The sequence below is a fragment of the Harpegnathos saltator genome, unplaced genomic scaffold, assembly GCF_003227715.2.
Source record: "Harpegnathos saltator strain DR-91 unplaced genomic scaffold, Hsal_v8.6 scaffold248, whole genome shotgun sequence".
In the NCBI taxonomy this organism is placed as follows: domain Eukaryota; kingdom Metazoa; phylum Arthropoda; class Insecta; order Hymenoptera; family Formicidae; genus Harpegnathos; species Harpegnathos saltator.
In genome coordinates, this window is record NW_020230037.1 from 206763 (window position 1) to 222668 (window position 15906).

The 15906-nt window shown below is 55.4% G+C and overlaps 2 protein-coding genes across 2 annotated transcripts; one reads left to right on the top strand and one right to left on the bottom strand.

Annotated features, from left to right (window-relative positions):
- The first annotated feature begins 665 nt into the window (after positions 1-665).
- LOC105183045 (uncharacterized) lies at positions 666-4523 on the top strand. The gene is made up of 4 exons (XM_011140897.2): positions 666-792; positions 1123-1366; positions 1978-2477; positions 2876-4523. The coding sequence occupies exons 1-4, from the start codon at positions 725-727 to the stop codon at positions 4521-4523; spliced, it is 2460 nt and encodes an 819-aa protein (XP_011139199.2). The 5' UTR covers positions 666-724.
- Positions 4524-5550: 1027 nt separating this feature from the next.
- Gsc (goosecoid homeobox) lies at positions 5551-15906 on the bottom strand. Its single transcript, XM_011140876.2, has 3 exons — positions 14174-15906; positions 11896-12185; positions 5551-5996 (listed from the first exon to the last, which is right to left on the bottom strand). The coding sequence occupies exons 1-3, from the start codon at positions 14727-14729 to the stop codon at positions 5787-5789; spliced, it is 1056 nt and encodes a 351-aa protein (XP_011139178.1). The 5' UTR covers positions 14730-15906; the 3' UTR covers positions 5551-5786.

Below are 15906 nucleotides of genomic sequence, written 5' to 3' on the forward strand. Positions count from 1 at the left end.
CGTACACATAATTACAATGCAGCGTGAGCTCGTATTTGCGCTCGGCTCGGCGTATCTCAAACGCGTCGAATCGATCTGCACGCACGATAATCCGCGGCAGCGTACACTTGTTGTAATCTATCTGTCGGCAACGAGACTCTCCTAGCGGAGAGCGCAGTCTCAGAGTGCGCTCGCTCGTTCGTTTTGCACGAAGGGACGTGCGTCGAGGAGCCAAATTCACGCGCGTTCGTACGGGGGTTAGGTTAAAATTGTCAACGTGGAGGAGCGTGCCGCCTCGCTTCGTCGTCCATTATTCGTTGTTCCTCGTCGCTTTCGGACGCGCAACGAAATTTTAGAAAAATTTTTCTCCCCCCTTTTTTGCTCCCCCCCCTCTCTCTCTCTCTTTATCTCTCTCTCTCTCTCTCTCTCTCTCTCTCTCTCTCTTTCTCGGAATCTTCCACTTGCACGATGTTGCATTGACGATGCGTCCACCGTGAAATTCCGGGGACCGTCCTGATCGACACCTCAAACCTCAAAGTCTCCCGCAAGCATGGCGGAAACGGAGGGCCCGACCGAGGAGGAGACTGCGACGAGCGAGTTTCCGGCGGACGCTGCGACGGACGACGCGACGACCGACGACACTGTCGCCAAGTACGAGAGCGCCGGAGACGTCGCGTTCAGCGAGGATGCGAAACGAGTCGAGGTCGGAAGACGACGTAGGAGGAGGAGGAACAAGAGACTCCGGATGGAGAGACGCGTGAAGGAGAGACGCATCCGCGAGGGAGAGTCGCTCTGGCGCGTCTACATGAAGTCGTAAGGGACACTTTCTCTCTCTCTCTCTCTCTCTCTCTCTCTCTCTCTCTCTCTCTCTCTCCTCTCTCTCCTCTCTCTCTCTCTCTCTTTCTCTCTCTCTCACGCGCGCGGTAGCTGATAAACACGAAGAAAAATGGAACAATCTTCTGGTGAAAGCTGAAGAATCCGGACGTTCCGATTGGAGCTGTCGGAATTCAGTCTAAATTGTCCAGATTCCTGGTTAACTCGGGCGGAATTCTGATCTCCTCCGTCGGAATTTCTGGATCGTTCGTATATAGTAGAAAATTGGAGTCTGTTCAACTGAGCATTTTCCCGGTGCAACTCACATAGATACGCAGAATCACGGAGGAGCGAGCCGGAGCAGGAGCAGGAGGACGCTTCGGAAAGGCGGAAGACGCCGGTCGACATCCCGAGATTGCCTCACGCGGCAGCCGTCGACGAGATGCTTCCTCCGCGCCAGTGTTTTCCGCTCGGCGGCCTTCGGCTCGGCCGTCGAGCGGCCGCTGGGACACCCGTCGGGCCAACTCGAGGCGAGATGAGGTCGATTTGGAGAAGCGTGAGGTCGAGGCAGTCGGTCAGTTAAAGGACAAAGCGACGGCGACGACGTGCCGTTCGAGGTTTGCGTGCTCATTTCGTTGCGCTCGATCGCGCTCGGACGATTCCGTCTTCGCGCCGTCTTTGTGAAAATAGACGGAGACACGGCGACGTCCTAATGACCCGCCAGCTCTGAATTCCTTCGGAATTCCACTCGACAGCCGAGACCGTCTCGCTCGACCTGAGTGACTCTCGGCGAATTTTTTTTTGCGCGGGTGAGCATTTTCGTTCGACGTCGAAGAGTGAATTTTACGTACTTTGCCGTCTGGCTTGGCGAAAATTCGCTTCCGATGGAAGGCTTTTCTTGTACGGATTAGAAATTCGCTCGATCCCGTCCCGAGCAAAATATTCGCTCTCGTGACTCCGAGTGGCAAGTACGACTTTACCGTAGCTTCGAGCGAACTCTCTCTCTCTCTCTCTCTCTCTCTCTCTCCCTTTTGACTCCAACGAGATTCCGCTCCGAGAACTTTCGCGAGAGCGCAGAGCGCTTCGAGACACGAGCAAGCACGTCGTCGGTCGATCGGATCGTGCGTCGTCTACCTGTTTGCTTAATCGCGATACTCGTAAGTGGATTTCCGGACTTCCGGTTAGGCGAGTCTGCCTGGGCGAAGGGGCAGGCTGTCGTCGAGAAGCGGAAGCGAAGAGTGGCCCGGTGTTTGGCCATGCACTAAGCGGGACTTGCTGGGCGAACTGCGCGAGAAGGAAAAGCGAAGGAAGCGGAGGGACGCGTTCCCTTGCGACTCGCGGCTCGACGAAGAGGAAGAGCTTCTGCTGCGCCAACATGGGAGCGACCTCGCCAATCGCAAGGAGCTGGGCCACGTTCGAGCGCCGGTGCCGTGTCCGGAGGCCAAGTCGGATTTCATGGTGGATCGCGCGGCCGGCGAGCGCCCCGGTCTCGTGGACGGCGATTACGTCGTGCTGGAGTTGGCTGCGGAGAATTCGCAGGGCAAGCGTGCGCACGCCAACGTGGTGCTCCGCGGGCTCAAGGGCATGCATCTGCCGGAACTGAGTCCGCTGCGGGCACGCAGGGCCACTTGGAAGTTCTGCTTCTATCAGGCGCTCGTGGCACTCTTGGCGAAAACTCAGCTCAGGTATCGAGACGCGCGAGCGGTAGCTCGAAGCAGCGTGTAATACAGCAGCGCTTCAAGTTCGATGAGTGTCCGACGAGTTTAACGATCAGTCAGTTTGCGATTGAATTCCGCCCATCTGGTCTCCCTTCTCGCTTACGAACGAGTCTCTCGAACTGAATTTCGACTCATTGCGACCTGACATTTGTCAGGCGAAGCGAAGTAAACGGTGGAGTGAGAAAGGAAGAGGGTGAGAGAGAGAGAGAGAGAGAGAGAGGGAGATGGATCTATTTAGCTTTCCTCCGCTCCTTTACGCTCGGCTCGGCTTCTCTCAGCTACACGTCGCACGCTCATCCGTCCGCGCGCTCGCGCGAACTCTGTTCCGCAATCTGACGTTATCGATATCGTCTCGCGCTTGGAAGATACAAGTATGCGTGGGGCGCCAATATCGATTACATCTACGACCACGCTTGGACGCTCTTCACCCACATCGGCGCGCTCAACGTGAGGAGGAAGCAGCGCTTCGACGACGTCGTCGTGTACAACTACAAGTACAGCGTCGAGCTCGAGCTGGTTCACGAGATGAAGGACGCGCCGGTGGCGCGGGGCGTCGACTGGGGATACGAAGAGAACGGCCTGAAGCGACGGGTAATGCTGCCGAGGAAGGACCCGCTGAAGGTCAGGGTGGAACTCGGCTGCCGCAAGGTGACGGAGTCGACGGGCGTGCCGGTGCACGAGGACGCGCGAGCGGTCGAGCAGTGGTTCGATCAGCTGGCTTGGCGTTATCGCAACTGCATCCTCCGCACGAGCAGGTTCTCCTTGGCCTTCTGGCAAGACGGCCTCTTCTGGTACCTGTACAACCCCTACCGATGCGACGAGTTCGGCCTGTGGGACGACGACGGCCGCGGCTGCATCGTCAAGTTCTGCTCCAAGGACTCCTTACGCCGGCACCTGGTGCTCCTCTCGCTGAGAGCCTTCGCATACGAGGTGCCGCGGTCGGTCCGAGCCGACGAGCACGTCTTCGACCTGCAGATCTTCCACGTGACCTTCCTCTGCTGCCAGCTGCACAACTTGAAGCTGCTGCAGCGCGGTGCTGCACCGAAAGCACCGCGACAACCTCGCGTCGGCGAGGTCCGATCAAGCTTCTTCGAGACGAGCGACGGCGATGAGGCCGAGCGGGAATCGGAGATGGACGTTGACGAGGATCCCCGAGCTGCGCGAGAGAGAGTCGCGTGGCTGAAGCGCTTCCGCGCTACCTGGAGCAAGTGTCCGGCCGGGAGCGGCCAGAAGCGACGAGCGGCCAAGGTCGTGGCGGGCGACTCCGGCAAGAAGAGGTGGCATCACTACCACGTGGAGGAAGCCAACAGGCTGTTCTCGCTGTGGGGCTCCGTGCACGTGAGCGACGGCATGTTCGACGAAGCGAACCGCGGCATGCAGACGTACGCGTGTTACGTGGTGTGCGCCGGCATGACGAGGCTGATGGCGCCCGAGTACTGGAGTCCGAAGGTCCTCGACGTGGTGGTGATGTGCGGCGACCGCTACTACACGCGCAGCAGGCTCGAGGCCGAGCGCAAGGTCGGCAGCAGCGAGTACGCTCGTGTGGACTGCTGGAGCAAGTACCTGAGCGAGCGCTTCGACATCGCCGGCACCATCTTCGAGGCCCGGATGTTGCCGGCGCTGGACGGCAGGCTGTACGCCAAGTCGGACAAGTGCCTGTGGCGCTCGCTGGAGCGTATGTTCGCCGAGCACCCGTTCGCCGTGCTGACGTGCGAGAGCGTCTGCCTCGGCCTCTTCAAGTTCTGCGGCGCGTACTACATGTGCGACGTCGGCTCCTTCGGCCCGCCGCTCTTCACTTACGGCCACGGCGTGCCGTACCTCATGAGAGCCACGTCCTTCCGCAAGTTCGCGACGGTGCTGGTGGCGAGCATCGGCTCGCCCGACCGCAGCCGCTTCACTCTGAACCCCGTGGAGATCCTCAAGGTCGTCGAGGTGGGCGCCGAGTTTGCTCGTCGTACGACGAGGAGGCCCGTTCATAAGCGAGTGGTCGGCAAGGCGAAGAGGAGGGCGTAGAGGAGGCAACGAACGGTGGTGAGCGAACGACAGGGTGTGCGACAGAGGTTGCGATAGCCGAAGGCGCAGAAGAGGAAGAGCGCGGATGGTCGGGACGAGGGAATTCAGCGGGCGCAAGCTACTCTCTCTCTCTCTCTCTCTCTCTCTCTCTCTCTCTCTTTCTCTTGTCTCACCGTAATTCTAAATAAAATTTATATCGCCGTGCAGGGGGTGGTTTGTGCGTGCGCCTGCGCACCTGTGTGCGTAAGCAACTGCTTCTTGCTGCGACTGTGACTCTGCAGCATTCCCTCGCCGTGCACATCCGGCTGACCATTTTGAAATTCCTAAACGATCGACGAGGCTTTAATATTTATGCGCGCAGGAATCGCGTGTAAATGTTTATACAAACGAGAATGCATTTTCCACAACAGCGAAGCGATTTCAATAAGAAAATATTGTCGCAGAAGCGAGCTGCGCGCCAGTAATAACAATAAGCGCGCGATAGTATCACGGGATTTCCATGTCTCGCGATCTCAACGGACGCTTCGTCGTCGAGCACCGTCGTCGAGCCGAATGCTCGTGACTGGAAGGATCGGTCCCGGGGAAGCCGAAGATCCACGGGACAGCCGCGGAATCGCCGGCTATTTTCGCGGACGCGTCGAGACGAGCGAGATTTCATTCGCAGCAACAAGACGCCGAGCCGAGCCGAGCCGAGTCCTTCCGTCGTGCGCGATGGCAGATTCCGCGAGAGAAGAGCCGCTCCAGTCCAAGTTCACGTGTCTAAGAAGCTAACTCTCTCGCGTTTTCACGCAAGACAAGGACTCCGGCGAATTCCTCGTTAACGCTCGATCACGACTCACGAGGAAGCAAAGTCGGAAGAAGGCCTCGCGATATGATGCGTTCGACCTGAAGAAAGCTAGGAGTTGCTCGTCAACGTCCATTTGACGTTCCATGTGAATGAGAGTCCTACGAGACGTCGTTCGTCCCCACGACAACGCAAATGTCGCGACGAGCTTTCGCAAGATGCTGAGAAACGTCGTACCGCCTCGTGCTTCGATGCAATAATTTATTTCGGTATTGTACACATCCATCGTTACTCATATTTACAATAATATGTACAATTGAATGACGTATGTACATGCCCCGTCGTCGTCGATAAGAGCGCGACAATCCCGGGCCGCCTGCTTATCTGCTCATCTCCTCGACCTCGACCTCGTCCTGGTCCTCCTGCTGCTCCTCGACCGCCGACGGGAGGACTCGCGACTCGCCTCGCCGTGGGCCCGACTACGCTACCTCGAGGTCGGAGCTGTCCGTGTCCTGCTCAAGCTTCTGCTGCTGTTGCCTGTTCAGGCTCAAACGATCGCTCACCATCACCGTCGCCGCGGCACCGCCGTCGTCGCTGCGCTGACGCTGCTCCAGCTGCAGCTTCCGCAGACGATCCTGCTCCTCCCGCTTCTGCTTCCGCCACTTGGCGCGACGGTTCTTGAACCACACCTGGAACAAGAGCGATTCGACTCGATGAGCGCGCTCGAGGACGAGCCGGGATTCAAGCGAGAGAGAGAGAGAGAGGGAGGGAGAAGAAGAATTCCTCCACCGCGCGCACTTCTCGGACTGAGCGAAGGGAATTCCGAGTCTTCGTGCGATTTTGAGGACGAAACGCCAACAGCTCCGTGTTGGAGCTCGCCGTCGCTTGCTCATTCGTCTCGACGCCGTCAATTGCGAATTTCACCAAGGTGGGTGAATGAATGGCACGTCGCGAAGCTACAGGTACCGACAACAATGTCGCGAGCTTCTTCCCGCTGACTGCACAGCGATGGAGTTTCGCGATCAGCTGAGCTGACGAGTAGCGAGCAGGGCTATTCTACTCTTTCGCAGCTTCGAAGCTTCGAAGTCAACTTCGAAACTTTGAAGTTCTTTATGCCGAAGCTTCGAAGTCAACTTCGAAAACTTGGAAGTTTTTCATGCCAAAGCTTCGAAGCTTCGATATATTCGAGGCGGTTGTTTCTGAGCCTATGTTCTTTGTTTCCGCATGCACGCACTGCATGCTAGATCATCTCAGTCATATATTCTACATTCCGCGGATAACAAAAGTATAAGAAATCAGGCAATATATAATTCTCGAAATTTCCAAGTTCGAAGAAACCGCGAAGGTACGATGCTTCGAAGCTTCGAAACTTCGATCGTCGAATATTTCGTATCGAAGCTTCGTTTCTTCGAAGCTTCGAATATGAAGACTTCGAAAAAGAATTACACCTCTGGTAGCGGACAGATTGGGAGGGAAAAGGGAACGATGTCTGACTGATGCTTAATTATCGTTCTCGGCGAGTGAAGCCGATCGCCTCGCCGTACAGTGTTGTGATACAGGAGATTGATGTTCAAAAAGGTGCATACAATTTTCCACCGATTGGGACGATCTCTGTTTTTTAAATGAAGGTGAGAAAATTACCTACAATTCTACCGAGCGATATTTTCGATATCAGGAATCCTAACCTAATCCAAATCCTTAATAGACGAAGTATGAAGTATTGACACATTTTCAGAAGATGATTTTTTCTACTTCTCAATCAACGCGCAGACCATTATAATTGCCAAACTATGAATCCATGGCTTGTAAATCTTTTACTACTCAACTCGTAAACTCCAAACCTGCACAGCAAGCGGCAAGCTGCAGAAGCAAGAAACAAGGAAATTCGAAGATTCAGACAGTTCAATACGCGGCAAATTTCCCGAGTAGCAACGAATGAAGATTTAACGCGTAAGCTATTGATCTCTTCGGATTTATATATTGCGAGTGTAAGAAGACATTGAAAGTAAACCAATACCATACTTTGGCAATTATAATCGTTTGCGCGTTGACAGAAGTAGAAGAAATCATCTTCTGAAAATGTATCAATATTTCATACTTTGTCCATTAAGGATTTGGATTAGGATTCCTGATATCGAAAATATCGCTCGGTAGAATTGTAGGTAATCTCCTCACCCTCATTAAAAAAAAAAAAATCGTCTCAATCGGTTTCCAAGAAAATTGAACGCTGTAGACCCTTTTGAACATCAATTTCCTGTATCACAACTCACAACACTATGCGCCGGCGTCGGTAATTGCTCGATGAGCGCGAGACACTCGCTCGTAATCACAAGACGCACGTCGCCGTAATGCGCGTACGAGCGTGTACGAGCATTAGCTGAGTGAAGTACGAAAAGACGCGAGAGATGAAACGGGTTCCCGCCGCGCTCGCGCGGGGTCACGCGCGGCCTCCTTCACGCTTGTCCGAATCAATCCGAATGAAAACCGACAATCAATATCCACCCCTGCCCGTCGTTCGTTGTGCCGCATTAGCTGTTGTAATAGCTTAACCCTCGTTCACTTTGAAGAGTCCTGCCTTGGAGCGGCGCTGCCAAGATCGCGCTGCATCACATCCGTGTCGCGAAACGAGAGATTCAATCCGCCGCGCTCGTGTTGATTATGTCGCATCTGTACAAGAGAGAGAGAGAGAGAGAGAGAGAGAGAGACGGGGACAGAGAGGGTGGGAAATGTCATATCGAGCCGAAATAAGTCAAATAACTGTTCGTTCTTGAGCCTTCACCCGTTAATTCAAGGAGCGAGACCTTCGCAATGCTTCACCACCAGCAAGGCGGCCTTCCGCATCGCAATTGGTCGCAATTTGCAATTCAGCGTTGGACTCTCTCCTAGGACTTTCTGTCACTTTCTGTGACTTTCTGTTTCTCACGTTCTTCGACTCTACGCGTTTTCCGAATCGGGTCTCGAGCCATCGCGTTCGCGCCAGAGTAAACCGAGCTCACCGGAATTGGTTTCAACATCGTCGCTTCCGCAAACCTCGATCCTGCATTTCGTCGCAAACAACTCGATCAATGCTGAGAAAGCAAGAGAGAGAGAGAGAGAGAGAAGGAGGAAAAGGAGAGACGATTTCGAAACGCTCGCTTAAATACGAAACGGCCAATATCCTAGGACACATTCTCCTAGGACTATTTCCGATATTCGATAATTCGTCTCTAACCGATTTATCACAGACTCGCTTTCGAGCCGAAACACGAGCGGTGTCGGTGATGGTTCCCGAATTGCTCTCCGTGTTCGCGGGTCTATTTGCCGGATTTGTCGAGTCGCGTCGACACGATCGTGAGAGTCCACGAAACAGCGCGCCTTCTCGGTTTTCCCGAGCCCCCGTTCTTACTTTTTTCTTTGTCTTCTTCCGTGCGACTCCCACTTTGACTCCCACGTTTCCACTCGATGTTTCCACTGAGGGCAAGAGAGAGAGAGAGAGAGAGAGAGAGAAAGAGAGAGAGTTGCTATTCCACTAATTCTGTGCAAACACCGTGACTCTCGCACACCGGTCGCGGCCGGCCGGGTCTCTTCAGGTATGTGTTGTTCCAGTCTTTAAACACTCTCGAGACTGAGGGGGACGGAGGGGGAGATCTCTTTGGCGGAACCGACGCGACGCGGGTGGTCCCACGCGAGTGTCAATGATTTTTAGAGTCCCGTGATTACTCGACGGAGTCGACGGCCGGGATTTCGTCGGCCATCGAACACAAGGAGTTACTTCAACTCTCTCTCTCTCTCTCTCTCTCTCTCTCTCTCTCTCTCTCTCTCTCTCTCTCTCTCTCTCCCTCTCTCCCTCTCTTTCTCTCTCTCTCTCTCTCTCTGTCTCTTTCTCCGCAGGATCCAAGTCTAACTTTTATGACGCTTTCTCCCGTGATTCCGTGTCACGTCCTTCGACTCTACGCGTTTTCCGAATCGGGTCTCGAGTTATCGCGCTCGCCAGAGTAAACCAAACCCACCGGAATTGGCTTCGACATCTACGCTTCCGCGAACCTCGATCCTGCATTTCGTCGCAAACAACTTGATCAGTGCCGAGAAAGCGAGAGAGAGAGAGAGAGAGAGGAGAGAGAGAGAGAGAGAGAGAGAGGGAGAGAGAGAGAGAGAAGGGAGAGAGGAAGAGGGAGAGACGCTCGCCTAAAGACGAAATGGCCAATATTGATCCAAGACATCGATCGGAGAGCAAAACTACTGACTCGCAGAAGCGAAACGTTATCCAAATGTCCCGCGAAAACAAAAGCGATGCGTCGGGGTACCCCGACGCGTTTTTGTCCAAGAGAGGCTACTCGCACGGCGCGAAAATCGCGGCTGATTTCGCAGGCTCGCGATGTTGGCGAACCGTGACGGCCGTAATGAACGGCGGCGGCGGCGGCGGCTGCACAGAATCGACGCAGATCGCCGATCGCCGGGGGAGGAGCAAAAAAATCAACGTTCGATCAGCGACACAATGAGGCCGCGGCATTAATTGGAAGGTAAATTCATACGAAATTAGCGCGTCGCGCAAAATGTGCCGGCTCCCGCGCGGTCGCTGGAGTACACTTCAGATTATAAATTGTACGACGCGCGTATGCGCCTAGAGAGAGAGAGAGAGAGAGAGAGAGAGAGAGAGAGAGCGCTCGCACGCGCACGCGATCGTATGTATAATTGAGGCAAACACATTATCGCTAAAGCTTTTAATCTAGCGTGCAACTTGTTAGCTCAAGTCGGGGGCTTCGGCCCGATAAATACCTGGCGCGCTAAATTTTAATGACCACGTTAAAATATTATGGGCTTTTATGCATTAGGACGACAAACACTACGCCGGCCGCGTTTCGACCCGCGCGGGAGCTCGCCGGTGCACGGTGGGTCAGCACGGCTGAAAAAGTGGCCGAAAATCGATTCCGGAGGTGAAGTCAGGCTTTTTGACCTTTCAGACAGTTTGGCTTTTAAAGCTCTGATATCACGTTTGTAACTAGCGAGCGAGAAAGTTCCACACACAGATAATGATTTCCATTAAGATTTCCACTAAAATGTGATATCAGGGTTTTAAGAGTCGGATTGCCGGATTCAATATGGCGCATCATATTGCGCTTTGATCTTCAAACTTTAATGTCACATTTGTAATTAAAGGCCGCAGAGCTCCCAGACAGTGATTTCCATTGAAATTAAAACATTTTCTGACTTTTTCGTCCGTCATGTTGGATTTGCTATTTTGAACCTTGAAAATCTGACTTGACATTCGTAATCAGCGACTCAGAAAAGTCCTCCTGCAAGCTTCAAAGATATTTCGGTGTCTGAAAAGGTAAACCCCTTTCAAGCGCGCTTTATCGCGGATTATCAAGAAATTCTTCGAATTATGTGCAAACAAAGTGCGTGCGATATTCTTCAAGTATAAGCTGTAAGGAATGCAATGCTACCTTCCTCCTTTTTTTTTTTAAGTAGTGGAACTTAAGGAGACACTGTTTAAGAGTATAATCAAAGTTCCGAAATTCGCTGATACATGGATGCAACGTTCCGCCATTTCTCCTTTTTTCATTCTTATACTTTGCACCCTGTTGCAATGATTGATCCAAGTAAAATGACGGATGAGAAGCAATAGCAGATTTTTCACACACGTTTGGAAAATAAAATCGTCGGTTTTATGTGTGCTTTTCATAGTTTCAGTCGTTGCCAAATAAAAAGTAGCCGGTCAAGTAACAAAACTAACTAGTTCTATTCGACAGGACATTTGTCTTGTCTGCCTGGCTTCACCTCCGGAATCGACTTTTGGCCACTTTTCCAGGACCACCGCGCGGCGTTACAAATCGTGCGTGCAGACCCGTATCCATCCGCAGCCGGTCAATGTTTGTCAATCCGAAGGTTAATGCTGCGTTCGCTGCTCGGCAAAGTAATTTGTCATCGGACGGCGACTCGAGTGGCGACCGGCGCGACGCGACGCGACGCGACGCGAGGAGGATCGCCGGAGATCCTCGGGAATCGAGGATTACCGCTCGATTGTCCGAGAAGGAATTCTCTCGCGACAGAATCGAGTTTCCAAAATAATAGGGAGGACGAGAGGTCGCGCTCGGCAACCGGGTCGGTATGTATTTTCCGCAGCTTTTTCCTCGCGTGCAATGTCAGTTAGCTTGCGCCAGTCGCTAGTCGCGTGTCGCAGATACGAGAGAATAATTTGCCACCCCCGCGGCGCGGCGTCCCGAAAGCTCATTAATATCGCCTTCATCGGTAACAACGGCGCGCGCGCGCGCGCGCGAAGGGGATGCGCGGGGTGTCTCTCCCCGGCCTCGGCGTGATCGACGATGAGCGCACGGACGCGACTTGATTCTCCCCCCTTTCCCCGTGTCGAGAGGACTCGAGTTCCCTCCGGCTGACGCGACGCTCGCCGTCGCTGAGACGTTTCATTAGACGACGCGAGAGACCGTCGACGCCGCCGGAGATCCTCGGGAATCGAGGATTATCCGAGGATCTCCGCTCGATTGTCCGAGAAGGAATTCTCTCGCGACAGAATCGAGTTTCCAAAATAATAGGGAGGACGAGAGGCGGCACGGCACGCGAAGCGCGAGCGAATGAGTAAATTCGGCTGACCTCGATTCGCTCCTCCTTAAGGTCGACTTGCAGCGCCAGTTGCTCCCGCAGCAGCACGTCGGGATAGTGCGTCTTGTCGAAGGTGGCTTCTAATTGCTCCAGTTGCTCCTCGGTGAATATCGTCCGGTGGCGACGTTTCCTCTTCGCCATCGGACCCATTCCCGGATTGTTGGGGTTGATTTGATAATGGTGGCCGGCGTGGTAGAAAGCCGGCTGGCCGTGCAGGGAGACCCCGGCGGCGGCCATCGCTGCCACGTATCCTCCGGGATAGAGTCCTGGATATGCGGCGGCTGCAAGTGTCAAAGGTGACGGAGATCAGATATGCGGCCATGGCTGTATTCGTAACGTTACTTCGCGTCGCGTTAGGAATCCGCATGTCGGCGTTCACGACGATAATCGGGATAATTACTAGGGGTTGTTACTCCTCGGCAGCTTCGAAGCTTCGAAGTCAACTTTGGAACTTGGAAGTTTTTTATGCCGAAGACTAGTCTCTTCGAAGCGTCGATTTATTTTCGAGGCGGTTGTTTCTGAGCCTGCGCTTTTTTTTATTTCTGCACGCGCGCACTGCACGCTAGTGCGACCATCTCAGTCATATATTCTACGTTTCCGCGGATAACAAAAGTATACGAAAAATCAGGCAATGTACAATTCTGGAAGTTTCCAAGTTCGGAGAAACTTCGAAGGTTCGATGCTCCGAAGCATCGAAACTTCGATCGTCGAATATTTTCGTTTCTTCGGAGCTCCGGAGCTTCGAGTACGAAGAACTCGGGAGAAAAATTACACCTCCAATAATTACATCGCGAATGGAACGCCGAAATTGCCGTCCGCGGCCGGCGGCGAGCGAGTCAGCTCGCGAATCGCAACGGTCGCTCTGTCGACTTCCGAAGGCGGAAGTCTCGAACGGGAAACCGCGTGTCTCCGGCGGCACGAATGCGGTGTTATAATTCGCCGAGTCTCTGCCGCGCGGCGACCCCATTCGCGATATTTTAGGATAAAAAGGTCGCCCGGCGCCCCCGTCCCGGGGGACGTTTTACTTTAAAATCTCCAAGAAAGCTGCTTAAACGCGACGTTGCGCACGAAAATGCGGGGACGTTAAAAATTTCTGCTTTTACTCGACCTTCTCTCTCTCTCTCTCTTCTCCCTCCCTCCCTTTCTCTCGCGCGTTTTGCATGTTTCCTTTTCACGTCGTCCGTCTTCCAGCGGGATTGCCGAAGGAGCTGGATCGTTCATGCATGATCGAAACGGATTGCGGATTTCATCTCGCGTATCCCCAGCGCGAAAGAGCGCGGTCCTTGAGGGAGAAATACCCAAAGCCCCCGGCGGGCATAAAAGAAATTTTGGCGCTCTTCGCGCCGTGTCTCTTAGGATTTCACGCGGGGTCTTACATTTCTGCAACGTAAACCGCGTTAAACGTCTCTCTCTCTCTCTCTCTCTCCCTCTCTCGGGTCTCCGCGGACGAGGCGCGCGGCCGAGAGAAAAGGTCGCGACGAGGATTTGCCCGGGCGAGCAAGCGGATGTGCTCCCCCGACTCAGCCAATCGGACATGCGAATCGACTCGACTGGCGAGACCGTCGGCGAAATTGCCGACTCGTCTCTGTCAAAGGACGCGATAAGGACGTTCGCGAGTTAACGGATGATATCCCGAAAACCGCGTCAGCCGCGTCGCGACGGAGATCGCGGTGGACCGGCGTGAGCGGAAGATGTAACGCGATCGAATTCGCGCGCGTGCCGCGGCACGCGGTGAATCAATCGGTGCCGTGTAATTGCTCGCGATTCGAGACGCGAGCGATCGCGGACGCCTCGTTTGCGCGAGCACGTCGTAATTTCCAGCAACCGACATACCGCGCGGATTCGATTTACTCGCTGATTATAAATACGATATTGCGGAGTTGTGCGCGTCTCGTCGTCGCGTATGCGGACATGCGGACGGCTTCGGCGAGCACCGCTACCGCTCGGATACATTGTCGCACCTTGTTAAACGACCGCCGGTCGTTCGTTTCAGCTACACGTGAACAGTCGTGGGAAGCAAATTACGAAAAATCGCCGCGGGCACGACAGCCCGTTAGTCATCGGCTGCGAGAAAAAGAGAGAGAGAGAGAGAGAGAGAGAGAGAGAGAGAGAGAGGGAGAGAGAGAGAGAGAGAGAGAGAGAGAGAGTCAAAGAGACGTTTAAAGGATCAAAAGAATCTTGAAATATCCCGACGACGTCTCTCGCGAGAAAGAGAGGACTCCCGGACGCCGCGTTCGCGCGCGCGCGCGCGCGCTCGTTTGGTACCCACCGAGGAAATCCGCCGAGGTGAACGCCAAGTGGTGCAGCTGCTGCTGCAACGGGTGCATCGCCGCGGTGCGTCCGGCCGACTCGATCGTCTCCGGCGTCTGGATGACGCCGGAGCTGGCGACGGTGGTGGTGCTCGTGGGGCTGACGACGTTGCCGATCGGCCTCGGCGCCAGGATGCTGTCGATGGTGAAGAGCGACGTGGGCGACGACATGGTGGCGGAGGAGCCGGCTCGCGAGGTCTCGCGATTGCCGGCGTGCCGGGTTACCTCCTCGCCGAGGCCGATCGGACTCCTGGAGTACGTCCGGTCGACGTGCGCGGCATCGGCGGCCGCGACGACGGCGGCAGTCGCGGCGTCGCTGCGCCTCGTCGCCGGCGACACGTGATTCTGCACGCCGTCGACGCTCTTCAGCTTCTGCTGGAAGCTCTCGGGCGAATAGCTGTACAGGTAGCTGTGGTTGTAGCCGGATATACCGGGACCATCATGCAGCGGACTCGACGGCTCCGTCATGGGAGAGCGTGATCGAGGCGAGTCGCTCGCATAAGTGCTCTCTACCATGTTACTACGATCAGCTCGTGCTGCTGGACGCTGCGGACTCGTATCGGATCGTCGTGGATCGTGGCTCGCCGCTCGAGCTGGGGCTGGACGATCCCTCGCGGGTCCGACGTGTTGTCCTCACGTGCGGCTGTGCGTCAGGCTGTGCGAGGGGCGAGCTCTGTTCCTCGGCTGTTGCTTCAGCTCCTACCCACGTCCTCCGACGACGTCGCGCGCTCTTCTTCGCATCACGCGGACACCCTCGCGAACTTTACCGCGTGGGATCGCGTGTCTCTCTCTTGACCTTGTCTCGAGACGAGAAACCAAGAGAGAAAGATATGTATAGAGAGAGAGAGAGAGAGAGAGAGAGAGAGAGAGAGAGCGAGGAAGGAGGAAGGAGGAAGAGAGAAATCCGTCAGGCTCGTCGACCTCCTCGGTCGCGGGTCACCCTCAGCACCGCATGCCGAATCGCTGGTCCCCTCTCTGGCGGGAAGACGCGGGGGTGAGTTGACGCGGCGATGTGGCCTCCCTCGATCGCGCGCTCGCGGTCGCTCGTACGCCAGCGATCACGGCGACGATTAACGAGCGACGTGGTCGTCGTCGTCGTCGTCTTCGTCTTCGTCTTCGTCTTCGTCGCGGTCCGGACAAGGGGAGACGACGCGACGGTGAGACGCGAAAATTCACGAGCGAGCGACGAGCTCTCGCGGACCCGTCGACCACTTTATCCACTTAAGCGTCGTTAAGCCGCCGCCAAGGCGCCGAGGCGTGACCGATTCGCGCCTAGCGTCGCACGTCGCCGGCACAAAGTGACATCGCCGATAAAGGATATCCGAGGACTAGCCATAGCGCGGCGGCGGCTAGCGCGCTTGGTGCCGCGTGGACGCGCGCGCTTCCTCTTCCTTCCCTTCGGTCCCAGTCGCGCACCACGAAAGCCACCCCCGTGGCCCGCAGCCGCCGCGACGGCCGTATCGGTGGCGGACAGAGACACCCTCGGCTAGCCTCTCGGGTTGGCGTGCGTTGTCCGCGACCGGGGCGTGGTTGTTCCTGGCTCCGACCACTTTTCCACCACCCCTGTCGCTGCTGGCGAGGCGATATCCGGCGGTACGCGGGACGCGCTCACGGGGAACGGGAGCGAGAGAGGAGGCCGGCGGAGGACCGCCGCGCCGAGGGTGCCAGAGGAGGGAGGGTGCGATCGCGTCGC

Excerpts from the sequence above, each read along its gene's own strand:
- LOC105183045 (XM_011140897.2), top strand. The coding sequence starts at position 725 with ATGGAGAGACGCGTGAAGGAGAGACGCATCCGCGAGGGAGAGTCGCTC. Across the intron at positions 1,367-1,977 it reads GCGTGAGGTCGAGGCAGTCG|GCGAGTCTGCCTGGGCGAAG; the intron begins GTCAGTTAAAGG and ends ACTTCCGGTTAG. Across the intron at positions 2,478-2,875 it reads TTGGCGAAAACTCAGCTCAG|ATACAAGTATGCGTGGGGCG; the intron begins GTATCGAGACGC and ends CGCGCTTGGAAG.
- Gsc (XM_011140876.2), bottom strand. The coding sequence starts at position 14,729 with ATGGTAGAGAGCACTTATGCGAGCGACTCGCCTCGATCACGCTCTCCC. Across the intron at positions 12,186-14,173 it reads CACCTCGGCGGATTTCCTCG|CCGCCGCATATCCAGGACTC; the intron begins GTGGGTACCAAA and ends TGACACTTGCAG. Across the intron at positions 5,997-11,895 it reads TTAAGGAGGAGCGAATCGAG|GTGTGGTTCAAGAACCGTCG; the intron begins GTCAGCCGAATT and ends CTCTTGTTCCAG.